Raw genomic sequence first — 16,580 nt, forward strand, 5'->3', positions numbered from 1 at the left:
ATAAACGGCCCAAAACAGGACAAGCATTAAAGACGATGGAATAATCACTCGTGATTTTTACAGTGGGATAAATCCAGATAAGTTTCAATGGGCAGAGTGGTAAATACAGGTAAATACCCAGGTTACAAATGAGTTCTGTTTAAGTCTAAGTCAAACTCGTAGGCAAATCAGAAAAATACAGTACACAATAATAAAATTATTAATAGGTGTATTATACAATAGCAAAAGTAACTACATAGGTTACTGTACTGTACCTTGAGCTGACCTACCACTGAAGCCACACCATGTTTAACGAGGGTCACGAAGTAGTGCGTGTGCGTTCGTTATTATGAACCACTGTATTTAACCTGAATCTTTCATATAATAGGCTTTCTTAACCCAGGGACTGCCTGTACATGTGGAAATATACACATTTCTACTCCATTATTCAAAGGTAGCCAACCAAAGACTTGTGAGCAAGGCATATGACCAGTGACACGTCCTGACCTTGCAAACCCGAGCTATCCTTGGTATGAGCAGCTTGCCAAAGAACTCGTACTCCACAGACACCTCTGTGAAGAAGTAGTAGATCTTGTCGTCATCACCATCCGGACTGTTCTTTCCCTCCCTAATAACATCCGCGTAAACAAAACTGGGCTCTAGACAGAAAGGCAAAAAAAGGGTTAATTCCCATTCCTATCAGTGCACAAAGCTGCAGCAGCGATTCAGCCAAGATTAGGAAACACTTTGTGAGGTCTCACACATTGGTATAAATGCAGACCTTGAGACTTTCCCCATTGCAAAATCCCCACTTAAAATTTCACGCCCCTAACTCATGGCAAGGCCTCCTACCATTTAGCCAGGATGTTGAGTACTCTGTGCGCAGCAGACTTTGAGAATGAGAATATCTGGAAATGATTGGTTCACTTCCCAAAAAGTTGTATGCCGTTCCAGAGTACAGCTCTCCATCTAAAAATAAGACAAACAGAACTTACTAGTTATATTCTAAAGTCTCCTAAAGAAAATCTGGCAAGACTGACAGAGAACACAATGGCTTGCCTTGTTTTCTCGTCTCCCCCATCAATTAGTTTTGCCTCGGACATATTTTCATTACAGGCATTAAAACAAGCTGAGCTGACACAGAGAAAGCAACTTACCAACCATAACCGTAGTAAAACTCTGCTCGGGGTCAAAGGGGCATTTTCCTCTGCCATCCTCTTGTTTCTTTTGCAATTTAAAGTCTTTGAGAGACTAACAACGGAGAGAGAGGACTGTTCAAGAGAAATGTTCAAGAGAAAAAGGAAACGCCATCTAGGATAATTTCTCGGAGAGGTTACCAGAAAGTCGCAGACAGGCTGAAAAGCATGTGTCCCACAAACGTAGAGGCTGCTGTCATCGAGCATTTGGAGAACGCGAATGTAGTTAAGGCAGTCTGTCTGCAAGATACACAAATACACAACACCCTTAAGATGTCTGTTCATATTTTAACCAACTCTCGCACCCACCGTACTGACCATGTAAACTGAAAACATACCATTTCAAATACATTATCAATAACAAAAAAAATATGAAAAACAGCAACAACATGGCAGAAAGGGGCATGCTAATGAAAGAAAACATCATTAAAAACACTGCCACTTCTCTTCAGGTCTCTGCATTTTGTTTTTAGTTTCTCGGATTCATAAAATGTTGGGGAAAAGGGGAGCGTACCTCTTTAGATTTTCCTTTTTGAATACACATAGTCATATGCGTGTCTGGGACCTTCCATATCACCTGCAATAAAAAACCTTTTATCAAATGTACATAAAATTCTCATACCAAATGTCAACAAAAATCAAAGTGTTATCTTCATTGACTATCAGTATTATCATATGCATATATATATTTTTTAAATTTATACACACAAAGAACTTGAAAGGTATAATCTGCAGTGTGATGTAGAACTGGGGATGAATATGACAAAAGTACTGCTTGGCAAAATTTATATTCATTTCATATACTAATATCAGAATAAATCACACCTTATTTTTCTTGACGGACACATTTCTCATGCTTAGTTCGAATACGGCCTCCCGCGCTCCCACATAAAGCACTGCTTCATCTTCATTCAACAAAAGGGTGGAATAGTTAAAAATCCCCGGTTCCGAGAATTCTATTAAATCAAGTTCTGTCGAAAAGGGGGAAAAGAAAAAAAAAAATTCTTCTATGAAAACATTGATTTAACAGCATATTTACACTTTGTACAAAAATAACCTTCCTCCCCCACCCAAAAATACACAAGAAAACAAAACAACTAAATGAGGAGCAGCCCTGTACTCAGAGAGAAATGAAGACAGGTCAAAAACTCTTCTATTACACATGTGCTTCTGGTTGCCAGGCAGCAGTCGTCTATTCAGCCTGCGATTGTCTCCATCATTATACCCTTTTCAAATCACAATGATTTACTGCGAACCTGCTGAAAGTTTTCATCTGAACAACCGGTAAGCAGCAGTCACTGAGATTAGCAGCGAAAAGCCTGAGCTGCAAACACGCGCATGTAAACTGCATCACTCAGACTGAAGCTGTTCGTATACGATATTTACTGGTGGTTTTGTTCTTAGTCGCATTATTCTTCACAGTTCTTAGAAATCCACTATCCTTTTTCCAGTCTACGGTCAGCGGATATAGCCGCATAATCAAAACAACATAAATTATAAATTTGTTCCAAAAACTTTTAGACAGAGATTAACAGCTAGCACTGTTATAACATTTAACCAAATGTGTGAAAACCTTTTTGGCTGGTTTAAGAAAAACATTTGGTCAACCAAGAAGCATGTCATTAACTGCATCACATTTAATGAGCTGAAGCACAAAAGCAGGACTGCTGAACCCAGTGTACAGGCATACTGTAGAAAATTTATCACACTGTCATTCTATTTTCCTTCTGTACCAATCTTTCATTATAGATATTTCCTACAGAAAAAAACAAGAGCGTTCTCTTTTTACCTTGATGTTTCCATGACATCCTGGGAACACTGGAGGGTCCGTGCGTTGACACCTCCAGCAGTAACCCCAGGAACACCCCAAGGACACCAAATGCCATATTGGACTCTTGGATTTTAGGCACTGTGAGGTTTCCTCTGGAAAAAGAACACAAACACGCTGATACAGAGTAACAGAGAGAAGCGGAGAACGTGACAGAGGGAGACTATTTCCCTCCTACACTGGAGACAGCAACAGAAAGAGCAGATTTTGCAGAAGCACGAAGGGAACCAAATCAGCTGATTCCGTCTAGCAAAAACCCAACCAGAAATCTAGCAGAAATGCTGCTCAAAACTACCCACTAAACAATTATGGAAAGCTATTCGGTTTACTTAAATGTAAACCTTCAGAGAATATTAAAGAAAATAAATCTGCAAGAAAACATTATTAAGGCTAAGAAGGTTCAAACTTTAGTCCTACAGGGTGCAACACATTTTAATATTTGGTAGATTTTATACAAACTGATGTATACCCATGAGACCATTATAACCACCCCCATGCGAAGCGAATAATGACTCTTCTAGAAATGGTGCACGTCAAAGTCTGTGATAGATTAGAATCAGATAAGCTAATATTTGGTACTCGTAGTGAACAAACTGACTGCTGAAGGAAAGAGCAGAGGTACTGATCTGGCAAGGGCCAAATCACTGTGGGCAGATAACTGGGTCAGAGCAAGGCTTGTGTGGTGCTCAGTGCTCGCGGTCAGACCTGGGGAGTAAGCCTACCTACTGAGAGGTCGGAGGAGGGAAAAACCACAAACCGCTGACAAGTGTTGGGCAGCCAAGACTCGTCAATGGGGGATGAGAATGAAGTCTATCCAATGCGGTACAAATAAATAGCGAAGCAACAGAAAATGGCAAATTTTGATGGTGGTCACTGGAGGGATGTGTCATGACATGCAAGGCTTCCAGCGCCCCAGAGCGTGATCACCCCCACCAGCCTTGCCGTCTCGGAGATGCTCTAACCCAGTCGTCTGGCCATAACGATTTACCCCTTACAAAAGTCAGTCTTCTCTTTATCCCTTCTTCTGTATTCAGCATATTGACGATGAGTACCAAATGTTGTGAAATCCAAGTTCACGGAAAACAGACGCTCTAAGGAAAATGCCCACGGATTTTAAACTTCGTTCATTTTATGTGGCACAAATTAAATACTTCAGAAATTCTAAGAACGTATGTATCACCTTTGACCTCCCATATAGAGATATTCAACCATGAATTCTTTTCACTTTATGGCCCACAGCTTGAGTGTTGCAAGCAGAGATAAGAACAAAAGCTTGTGATATGACGAGTGGTTTTATTTCCTTTGTGAAAATCTTCATTCATACATTTGTGCCATTTTAATGCTAATGTTCTTTTTAGCAAATAACTGGCGCACCGCCAAGGTAGTACACTTCAAGTAGGTACTGTATGACGAGAAAACATGTATAGGACTATCGAGTAGATAAATGAAAGCTCAACATTTAACACTGGCCTGGTGATCTCACAATGATTTTCAAGACTACTGGGCCAGCTTATCACCTTCACAAAATGATCCACTTATACCAGAGATTTTAACCACCCCCCACCTCACCCCCCAAATCGGACAGAGTCAATGGAATTGTCTTGCACTGGTGAGACGTGCCGCCTCCTATTCTGATTGTGTGGGGATAGCCATTCACCATACTGGAAAAGCAGCAGCAAGAGAACGTCTTTGCAACATTCTCCACCTGGTAATGAGACTTGCGTTTGTTGGCTTGTTGCTTTCAACCATAACTCAAACGATCAAACAAAATGTAGAAGAAACACCTTTTGTCTTTTAAATAAATGCATTGCATTTTTACACTAGAAAATTCAAACTATTGGAAATACAGTGGTACCTCAGTTGTCGAACTCATTAGAACTCGAATTTCTTAAAAGTCGAACCAACCAGTTCGAAAAAAAATTACCTAGAACTCGATCTGAATCTCAGAAGTCAAACCGTGAACGCCGACCTAAGATAACTTGTACGCTCGGGGAAATGAGTCACGCGGCACGTCTCTCAGCAGAAACATAGGGTAACGCTTCAGTCTAAGCCTCGCATTCGCTGTGATAGCATCGTGCATGTTTACACTAGCTGAATACATATATTTAGACAGTAAATACATATTTAGACAATGAAAGACAGTAACAGTAATTATATAATAAAATACATTTTAAAATAGAGATTTCTAATTATTTTAATATTAATAAACCATTAATACATTATAATAATATTGTTGTGCCGAGCGGGGATGGAACGGAGACAAAGGCGCAGACGTCAGGGTATCGGGGGATACGGGGTTTAATCAGATTAATCATGATGGACTAATCCGCGTTAACACGTTAATTTTGACAGCCCTAATATATATACATATACACATATACATATATATACACACACACACACACACACACACACACACACAATTTCAATTGGAAATGCGTGTTTGATCTAAACTGTGAAGAAGCTGAGTCCATACCTGCATGATGTGCCATCATTAGTTAAATATTTTTAGCAGGTAAGTGGTAAGATTGTATGTAAATATTAATCAAGAATAACCAACTAATAAAGCATTCATAGTGTATGCAGCAATCTGCCTCCCTTTATTTAAGTCATTAAATAGTTAGCGCAGCACGTTTACCTTTTCCTCATGTTAGAGACGAAAAGCCATTTCTGTTCCCATAATGCATGCCCTTCCCATTCACAAATGCCTCTGCTAAGACCTGCAGATTGGCAGAACAAACTCCACAAAAGGGAATTATAAGACTTAGCACTTTCCCAAGCAATGCATGTCACAGGTCTTACAAAGAGCATGTGAGGCTGTAATAAGCCTTACATACAGGAAATACAGGAGGTCGATTACCTCCCGTTACCAAGCTTAATGGCTCGCTGCCTCCCTCTTCTGCTCCATTTAGGGCAAACAGTCGCTGGCCAATTGCCCCTTTTCAGGTGCTAATTTACATGCCAGACTGGATTAGGAGAAGGCCAGAACTTTAAGGATTAATCAAGTGACCGCTCCCAAAGCTCAAGTTCATTATTATTAAGTGTCTGATGACTTAATACCTCGATAATATCTATTTTTTAAAGTCATATTCATCAATTAGTATTAAATCACTCGCATCTGTCAGCATATCCCACTGCATGGTTTTATCATATCAACAAATGTCTCTGCCATGACATTCTTTTGTGTGTATGTACGTATATACGCACATTACCACACCCATTTATCTTTCCTCAGTCCCAGATTTTTATTTCCCGGTAGGTACTCAGGCCATGTGCCAACTTCCCAGCCTGAGAGAGTGTGCAGGATCAAAGTGCTTCATCACTAACGGGATTGGCTGTCGGAGCACATGCTGGGTGACCATGTGTCAGCTTCGGAATTCAGCACCTGGAGACGCCTCCCACTTGCTCTAACTGGTCCCTATAACCTCAGCTCACTGGCTGAACTTGGTAGTGGCGCTCTCTCCATGTCCTTACATCACGCTCATCAAGGACACATGACAATTAACCCCTATGTTCCCTGCCCTTATGCTAATTACTAGCAAATTATTTCTGCATATCCCTGTCTAATAATTAGGGTCAGGGAAGCTTCATGGAATTTTGCTCGACATTCACACAAATCTTTACCACTCAATATAATAAATGGCAATGGCCACACAGCAGTTGTAGATTTAATAATTTGATTTAGTTTCACTTCATTAAAGTGAAGAAAAAAAAGTTAACAATATGGCAGAAAACCAGAATTAGGAAGAATGGTATCCCTACATTAGACAATCGTTTGAGCCCTGCTCGTCACTCAGAGCAAGTCATACGCCACATAATGAAAAAGGTCCTCAGCCAATCAGAAGGCTCTGTGGCAGAGGCAATCTATAAAGCAGACATGGGAAGCACCAAGCAAATCCAAGAGTAAGAAAATAACACAAAATGGGTAGCCTTAGACATAATTACTGCATGTTATATAGATGCTGAGCTTGCATGTTAACCTAAAGTGCCCACACTAAAGAAATTAAGGGTCAGCAGTAGTACAAGGATATAATTAACCAAAAATCAAAAAAGCCACACAGCCCTTGCAGGTCAAAAGATGTAGGGAAAAGCACAGACTGTAAACAGTTTTAGTACATGAATGACTCCCTCAGCAACATCTGTAATACAAATGCTGGGCTATAAACTGAAATGTTGTTTGAAAGATTGCAAAACACACGTTTAGAGACCGAAGAGATTTCAATATAACAAATGAAACTAAACCAAACTAAAGGAGAAAAGACATTCAAAGCTTTCAATAAGTCTTTCTACTGCGATTTTTTTAGGAAAAAAAAATAATTAGTAAAATTTTGCTCACCAGAAAAAACAAACGGGAAGCAAGATCTCGAATGACCCCTAATCTATAATGCAAAAATCGAAGAAGGAATCTCTGATCTATTTCAGGAGACATAAAAGAGCAAAGGCAAATTTAGGGCCTTATGGTGCAGTTGCTGGTGATATCCTGAGACAGGTGTCTGGATGACCAGTGTATACAGACATTCACAGCAGAGTATCTAGTTTAACCTTGGTGAGTTGGATCGCTTACAACCACCTGCTATAATCCCACTGCAACTGCACAAACTCCAGATGCATACGTGCGGGGAAATAATAACTACGGGATTGTTGATGTAATGTTGTATAATGTTTTTCATTTAGAAGTACTTTCCGCAAAGAATTCACAAGAACTAAAGTGAGGTAAGTAGTTCATGGCCACAATCCCACATTCTAGCAGCTTGTCACTGGACCAGAAAGGTCCAGCGAAGCCTCCTTATTGTTTCTGCAAGCTATCTTTAGACATGGCAGCAATTTCATGGTCTCATTTAGTCTACAAAAGTCTTTTTGAAAATGGACACCATTTACTGGCACTCGAACACTTCCCATTCTTCACTTGTTAAACTGATTTAACGTCAGATACACACATTCTACTTATATTGAAAACAGGGAATCATGCCAAATTCTGGGGGGAAAAAAATGCATGATGCTAATATTCACATATCTTTAAATAAGTATCTGTAAAATATTTATACCTGGAAAATGTGCAGATACTATACTTATACATTACAATACTTGCATCTTTACAGTACAGATTTATTTCACTGGATTATTTCAACCAACCTTAATGTTGACTTTTGGTTGTTTAATGATATCGCTGCTGTTATTTCCCCAGAAATGTTGTTCATTAAAATTGAATGAATTAAAATCGACATTTATTCCCTCCACCCATTTTTATTTTTAATCAATTACTACAACGTGAATAACTCTTCATTCTTCAGACCAATCTATTCTTCATATTTACTTACAGAAGCACCGTCACTTTAGGTTGTAATGTACGATGGTTTACCTATATAGTCTAGCATAGTAAAAATAAGAGGTTTGAACCCTCCAAAGTCTTGCTGATCAAGCATATAGCCAGGTAGTAAAATTATCAGTCTGAACCCCCTCGAAATTCGGCAAAAGCTCCTAGGGGGACCAATCGGTAGGATTGCAGAGCCCATCCACCAAAATTTATTTCTGGCTATAGGCCATAGGTTTAGCAGTAGGTGAGACTGATTGATAAGCTACCGAAACAGCTGCAGAAAGACGTGCCAGTGTGTTACAGATCCCGGGTGGGGAAGGTGAAGATTGGTGTCCATTTGCCTTTGAGGGGTCATGTTCCGTCATTACGCAAAATAATACCTTACAAAACAAACCTCACATACTCCACGGTCAGGGTGCATCTCTGATCATGACGTACTATAAGTTCTTCAAATATACTGTAATGACCCAAGTATATGACATCTTGCATCATTTCTACTTTATATTCAGATTTTTAATGATCAGCAATATAAAAAGGCAAAATTTCAAATATCAGTTAAATATGGTCACATACATAGAGAAATATTAAGAAATTAAGTAGCTCAAGAATCCCATACCACTGTTCTGAAAAGCCAGTGCCTTATAGGTTTTACTTCAGCTGTTGCAAAAGCTACATTTACAGACCCAAGTGAGAGAATGAATTACAGTGGCAGCTTATTATGAAAATCCAAAGCCGCTGAAAGTCACTTGACATAATAATGTAGGAGTTGGCAGCCTTAGGCTGCCATACTGCCTTCTGTCAACTTAGAGAATAAATAAAAGTTAAAAGGGGTTTAGATCGCGATGTGTTTCATGATACTGTATTAAAATTCTCAAATACACAGCATCGAGTTCTAATAGTTTACATGCAAAGATTTGCGGCAGACAGTGGTTCATTTTGTGTTGTTTAAACCCCCCACTGCTAGATAGATTACAACGCTGCTATGTTCAGCCATTTGACTCTTCCACTACGACGTAACAATGTAAACTGAAAACTATGAACCAAGATGGCGGCGCGCACAGGCGCAACAGCCAGGAGCTCTCCTGTGCCACTTTTTTTGTGCAATATCCCTTTAACAATAGTTTTTTGCCTTATTGCTGGCATTTTATTCTTTATTTTAGGTCTGTGTGTGTGTGTGTGTGTGTGTCTTTCCTTACCTGTACTCTTTTTAGTTTCAGCCTTAACTTGACATCTAGAGGCTTGTTCCAATCATTGTATTCGTACAGTGACAAAAGGTAAACTTCTTAACTCAGATTTTCTGCATATGGTGGTGTGCTCTTTAAACTGTGACAGTTTTCCTAAAATTAAATTTAAAAAATTGCAATATATCACCTTGCTTAATGTAATATAGTGAATCATAAGCCCTGTTTCATAAGACACATTGCACTGCCAGATTCTTGCCAATACACAACCCTAGTTATAAGATGATCAAATAATAGCAGAAGATGCTTACTTGGGGTAGGGGCGTTGCAGGAAGGTGATAAATGTATTATGTCAAGCACTCTGATGTTCATAAAATGTTATATGGGTATAACACTGATTGGAGGGAGGGTGAAAAAAAATATTACAGAATAAACATTACAAAATATTGCTATGGTACAATATTCAATCAGTCAGTAATGTGTTGCGTATTTGAATTATGAAAAGTCCAAAAAGCAGTTTTCTATTGGATGAAAAGCCTTAAAGCAAACAAAATAAAGACTGATCAAAAATCCAGAAAAATGATTTTAAAAATAACAAAATTAAGAAATAAAAGCCCAAATGAGAAATTAAGCGGCAAAGAATTGGGTTTAAGCATGCAGCTTTCACAGAACGACATGCGTGCATGCATGCAATGGGCTGAACCGTTATTCTGACCTGTTGCTCCTCCACGAAGCCCAAATAGATGGGATACTCTTCTTTCAGGGAGAGCTACAAAATTGTCAGGCTACAGGAAACACAAAATTAGAAATACGTTATTGCTGCATTTCTCTGAGAAGAACCAATGGCAGATTGTGAGGTTTAGCAGTACGATAATACAACAAATTTTGTTTCAAGAGTGACCTGTATCCGGTCATCAACTTTTGTTAAACATAGCAGAACTAATACAATGCCAAATGACAGTTGTCAGTCCTTACATACACAAGAGGCACAAATGAAGGATACAACAGTGGAAACAGCACATCAAGAATAACATAGAAATCTAGTTGTAACCAATATTATTGAATGGAAAGAAGACCCAAGAGGCTTTATTTCACAGATGAACATTACAAAATACAGATTAAATTAATAGGACAGAGTGAGTGCAGAAGGGCCTTAAACTCATGCAAATCCCACTGTGGAATCGATAGGTCCTATTTTCCACCTGCACAAAGTGCGACGCAAAGTGGTTTTGCTAGTTTCATACCAGCGCATTACTCATTTTCACACCATGAGCACAAGTTGTCAAAATAGTAAATGACTTTGCACCCACTTTTCACAGTGTTTTTTAAATCAGGTGTGGCCGGGCACATTATGGGCGTGTTGCTATTATAAGGCAGCAAAATGACATCGTGCTTTTGACCAACAAAAACCACATCCAAAGTCAGGGCTGCACTGCTAAATAGTGTTTAAGTATCGCATTTTAGAAACATTCTGGTGCAAGTACTTAATATTTATTCTTTCATTTTAACAGATCTAATTTTCTGACGCATAAATATGGAGATGCTAGACAAAAAAATATTAATGAGTTAACTGTAATTGAGGTCCAAAAAAAATCCATCTGCTCAATTTTTACTGTGCTACTTCAACGCTGGTGCTTATGTTCAACCAATCAGTAAGTTATCCCTGTAAAGAACCTAACTAGTAGCTTGTCTGGAGTAGAGACTAAGAAAGGGTTCCGGGAACTGGGCAGAACTCCTACAGTGTGAACACAACACAAGTTCCTAGTTCTGGAAAGAAAAAAAAAAAGTCCTTTAGTGTGAAAGCGCCTATTCTTTCTTTCCACTTTAAAGGCAGTTTTTTACTCCTTAGCAAAAGTTGAAGAAACCAGATGGCTAATTGTGGTTTTAAATTAAATGTGACAAACACTTACAAAACATTTCACAAATCTGAGATTGAGGCTGAACAGGTTAATTTTAATAGGTGCAAACAAAACAGCTCTGCGGGCATTCTTCCTAGCATTTCCGAATTCTCTGTGGATTATTACTGTGAGATTTCTCATGGACTGAATTTTACTGGATTACCCTTATTGGACAGGTTGCTTTGGACTTACCTGCTGTTGCTGTGAGTTGCTCGGTTGGTTTGACTTTTGTCTGTCTGCCCTATTGCATTCTCTTATTTGTTTAAGAAATAATGTTTTTACGGCAGTGTCTGCACTTGTGCTCCATTGCCGGTCCTGACAAGCAGTCTCTTAGTGCTTTTCCATCAACGAAGAACTGGTACCTTTCCGGTTCGTGAACCAGTTCAGTTCAGATCCAGATGCCAAATAGGAATGGGCCCACGTTTCCACCAATTTGTATCTCAGCAAATTGCAGTCGGCACCATCACATCATCAGTGGTGGGTGAGTACCTGAGTAGCCAGAGTTTACATTTGCCTCTACACAGAGGTGTTTTACCGTATTTCAGTAGGTTTTTTCCAAATTTGTATTCCAAAGATACAACTTTTACTGTCACTTCTCTACATTTTAGAGTGAAAAAGCAACTTTTTACTCTGACACATTCCGCATGAGACTAATGTTGCACACCCAATAATAATAAATTAAAATTACCGATACTGCCAGCCGATAGTTAAAGTGTCAGTATTCAGAGCAACACCAGAACTAAGAACAACCAGTGAAATAATAGGGATCATTACAGTGGATGAGCAGCCATTTTCCATAGTGGATGACAAGGGCTTTGGTCAGGTTACTCACTACTTCAGAGATCTTACCAGCCCATGCCAAGTTTATAACTTTATTAAATCTGGTACGTAGATCAAATCTTTTGTTCTCAACATTTTCCACCACTGTCTCCATGTTTGCATTATGCCTGGAGGTTAAACAGTACATGCCCCTTCATGATGGCATCACGGTTCCCATTCAGGATCCAACTATTTTTTGGTCTTCAACAGAAACTGGCTTTTGTGGCTCACAAAGTTTTTATTTTGGTGGCAACTTGCAGAACCATTCCAAAATAGGTTTGTGAACCACAGAACAGAACCGGTTCTTTGTCAGGGGAAACAAAAATAGAAAAATGGATGCATCAAAGTTTCATCAAGCATTTGCTATATTGATATTTTCCTCGATCACGATAATTACCCATTTTCATTACCCAGCCCTACAACAAAGGTAATGAGGCAATTCACTTTGGACTGACAACACATGACCAAGATGACCGCAGACCCTACTGCAGCCTAATATGACCGCAGACCCTACTGCAGCCTAATATGACCGCAGACCCTACTGCAGCCTAATATGACCGCAGACCCTACTGCCGCCTAATATGACCGCAGACCCTACTGCAGCCTAATATGACCGCAGACCCTACTGCCGCCTAATATGACCGCAGACCCTACTGCAGCCTAATATGACCGCAGACCCTACTGCAGCCTAATATGACCGCAGACCCTACTGCAGCCTAATATGACCGCAGACCCTACTGCCGCCTAATATGACCGCAGACCCTACTGCCGCCTAATATGACCGCAGACCCTACTGCCGCCTAATATGACCGCAGACCCTACTGCAGCCTAATATGACCGCAGACCCTACTGCAGCCTAATATGACCGCAGACCCTACTGCCGCCTAATATGACCGCAGACCCTACTGCCGCCTAATATGACCGCAGACCCTACTGCAGCCTAATATGACCGCAGACCCTACTGCAGCCTAATATGACCGCAGACCCTACTGCAGCCTAATATGACCGCAGACCCTACAGCAGCCTAATATGACCGCAGACCCTACTGCAGCCTAATATGACCGCAGACCCTACTGCAGCCTAATATGAACCCAGACCCTACTGCAGCCTAATATGACCCCAGACCCTACTGCAGCCCATCCAAAGACCTGATGCTTGTTTAGCTTCCTGCTTCTTTGGCACAGCTGAAAATGGCTGCCCCCACCCCCCATCCTTTACTAAAGCCCCAATACCCTTCTTCCCATCCCCTTAAGTGGTTCTGTTTATCATCCCACCTGGAGCCAGGATGTGGAAGTGTGTGTGTGTGTGTGTGTGCGTGGGGGGGGGTGTTGGTGAAGGTGTAGAAAAGCCCTGCTTTCTGTCGCATATAAAAATGGCAGTAGGCCACCTTCCAGCACCAGTAGGAAAGATAACATTACCACATGCATACAAATGTAAGCATAATGCTTAAAATGCAAGGAGTGCAAGTTCCCTTGTATCACAGCTCTAACTAGAAGAGTAAGTGGGATGGGGGGGGGGTCATACCACACAATCTGCTTCTTAAGATATCCTTACCGGTACGGAGTCACCTAAGTGTGTTTCTGTCACAGATATATGGAGGCCAAAATGGGTCAACATAAATGGGAAAATAATGTTGCGTATCTCCCATTTTGCATTATAATCTTTTTAAACCAAGGCCTCCTGTGACCAGTTTTTGACTTCCGTGCTCTTTACAGGCCTGTTTTTCCATGCACCTACAATTGTTTTGAATTTCACTGAAATGTGAAACATCTTAATCTGGTTTTCATTATATATATATATAAAAAATAAAAAAAATGAATAAGCTACAAGCCACGGTTGGGTCCCCTTCATCTCTTCTTGGAATGAAATGGCGAATAATGAGAGGCAGGACAGGACATCACACTCTTAGAAACTCAGTGACAAACGGCCAGCCCTCTTTTCACAACACTTTCTTTTTGCCTATGTGCTTCCCCACGCAAAATTAAACTCCTTCAAAAGGATGAATGCATTTCATTCAAAAGGAGACAAGAGACTATGCCCAACACTTCATTTAACAATCGAGATTCGCACCAATTTCTCTCACACGAAAATTACTTAGGAAATCATTAAAATTTTAAATGCTACTTACCAGATGTTTTTGTTTACGTTTCTAATTATGAGCCTTAAAGAGAACCTCAAGTGTGCTATATCGACTGCTTACCAGAAACAGTAAATAATAATAATTAGAAAATATATACATGCATGCTCAGAAATCAGAACCGAGCACAGAAGTTCAAAAACATTGGAACTGTTTTTTGAAACATAACCAACAAAATAACAGCCCAATTCATCAATTAGGTTACAAAAGCCTGAACTGAAACTTTAAATAATGAATAAAAACAGCAACAATTCATTACGATTGTACATGAAAGCAAAAGTGAACACGGTCTGCATTCAAGTGACACATGACTATGAAATACCATTTGCCAATTAACAAAACTGAAAGAGACACAAGTCACATAAAATGGCAAACAATCTAACCACTAAAATATTTATCCTGAAAGGCTTTATAAGCAATAGATTGGTTTTCTGGTCTTCTTAAGCAGTCCATTAAATAAATGCTACTTTTCCAATAAACAGAAAGGCATTTCATATGAGAGTTATAAATTATTTATTTACCAGGTATAATTTGAAAAATGACTACGCAAATGTTCAAAGGTCGACATCTCCTGAAAAGGAAAAGTAACACTGGCATATCAAAAAGTCTCAAATACCACTGCAATTTTCAAAGAATTTGATGAAAGTTTTTTTTTTTTTTTTTTTTTTTTTAAAAACATTTATTATTTTATTTCCAGTTCTGTTATGTTACTCTGTTTCCAGGATATTCTGTTATGTACTGTGTAGTTTTAAAACTTGGTGACAAATAAGCTTAGTACAAGCCATATGTGTACATCTCATATCATATATTATCGTATATCTTGCTCCATCTTGGCTTGTGTGATGTTTTTATGCACAATTGAAGTACCTCGCTGCTATATCTAGCCTACAAGAATTTCATCTGAGGATCAATAAAATTTCTCATCTTAAAAAGCACCAAATGTCAATTTTATTCCAAATAAACTTAATTACACACTTAATAATGTATGAGTGCTGAAGTGAATGGTGACTCTTTACAAACCAGGAAATGAATAATCCATACCATTACCTACACACCCAATTAAATGTGCAAATACCACAGTACTAAAACCTATTTAAAATTCCATCTAAAAAATAAAAAATAAAAACTGTATTGGAGCCCCTGAGTGTGAATGTCCGGAGCACGACTGAGCTGCAGTTAAGAGAGATCACTGTGGAACAATGTGTGTCAGCTCCCTGTGACACACTTGAAACTTATGCTTCAGAGTTCTTCTCCCAACATGGGGCAATAGGCTTGGTGGATGGGGAAACGCCACTCATGCGGAGCCCTGTGATTCTCCCGGGGAAGACAGCGACTCTCCACATTCTGCTGCTGACTATCATGGCTCTCATCTATAAACATCCCGCTGCTGTGACAGGGCTTGGCAGGGGGGTGCACTCCGTGGGGGAGGGGGAAGCAACAGCAGCTTTGTCAAGCGCTAAATGCGAACACTTGCAACATCCCACAGCTGATCTTTAGTCGTGGAGGGCTTTCCGTTTAAAATATTCTTTTCACGGAGGTTAAGAAATGCTTCGCTTCATTGTTGGCTTGTATTAAATGTCTGTTGCTAACCCCTTTTCACAGGCAATGTTGTATGTTGTACATTGTACACAAAAAGCCCATCAGGCTTGTAAACTTACATACCGTTTATGTTTAGCTCATATCTGCAACTTATAATGTAAATACTGGCTAATTAAACAATCAGTTATGCTATTTTTCTTTTTCCCACAAATGTGAAATAAGGGGCGGGGGATGGGTGAGAGTCCAATGTATTCATGACACAAAATGTGACAAATGAAAGCTGTCTTTGCAACACGGAGAAAAGGATTACAACAGCTTGAGCTGCAAGAAAGGCAATCCCTGCGTTCCAAAGAGCCATTTCTACGATCAGAACCAACGGCATTCTTAAAAGTGTGAGAATCTTTAATGTCGTTTCTTTGCCAGGGTAGTTCTTTTCACAGTGCCATCCCTAATGACCAAATTCCAGTCTTTATCATGTCTAATTAGAAAGGTGAAATAAGTGACTGGCTGAGCGGGATGCAAACCACTGCATCAATGTAGGACTCACCCAGGCTGCAATTTATCAATACATGTCCAAAAAAAAAAAAAAAAAAAAAATTCTTATCTAGTTTAACATTCAGTAAACAAATATGACTTGGGAAATGTTTTCTTGTGATGTATTCTTGAATATAAATACTGTATATTTATAA

The 16,580-nt window shown here is 39.5% G+C and overlaps 1 protein-coding gene across 14 annotated transcripts in view; it reads right to left on the minus strand.

The window, feature by feature from the left end:
* sema4d (sema domain, immunoglobulin domain (Ig), transmembrane domain (TM) and short cytoplasmic domain, (semaphorin) 4D) overlaps window positions 1-16,580 on the minus strand; it is a 44,026-nt gene that overhangs the window by 12,758 nt on the left and 14,688 nt on the right. For 9 of the 14 annotated variants that reach the window (XR_011992412.1, XM_072714617.1, XM_072714619.1 and 6 more), the window contains 9 exons: window positions 10,214-10,283; window positions 5,642-5,743; window positions 2,965-3,098; window positions 2,001-2,146; window positions 1,690-1,752; window positions 1,317-1,415; window positions 1,137-1,230; window positions 832-948; window positions 487-638 (listed from right to left, as the gene is read on the minus strand). Coding sequence is in view for 13 of the 14 variants with exons in the window: in XM_072714617.1 (XP_072570718.1) it covers window positions 487-638; window positions 832-948; window positions 1,137-1,230; window positions 1,317-1,415; window positions 1,690-1,752; window positions 2,001-2,146; window positions 2,965-3,098; window positions 5,642-5,652 (816 nt within the window). In the remaining variant the exon portion in view is untranslated. The remainder of the gene's footprint in view (window positions 1-486; window positions 639-831; window positions 949-1,136; window positions 1,231-1,316; window positions 1,416-1,689; window positions 1,753-2,000; window positions 2,147-2,964; window positions 3,099-5,641; window positions 5,744-10,213; window positions 10,284-16,580) is intronic. The other 5 variants (XM_023792089.2, XM_023792097.2, XM_072714618.1 and 2 more) reach the window with 2 other exon arrangements.

The sequence above is a fragment of the Paramormyrops kingsleyae genome, chromosome 7 (assembly GCF_048594095.1).
Source record: "Paramormyrops kingsleyae isolate MSU_618 chromosome 7, PKINGS_0.4, whole genome shotgun sequence".
In the NCBI taxonomy this organism is placed as follows: Eukaryota; Metazoa; Chordata; class Actinopteri; order Osteoglossiformes; family Mormyridae; genus Paramormyrops; species Paramormyrops kingsleyae.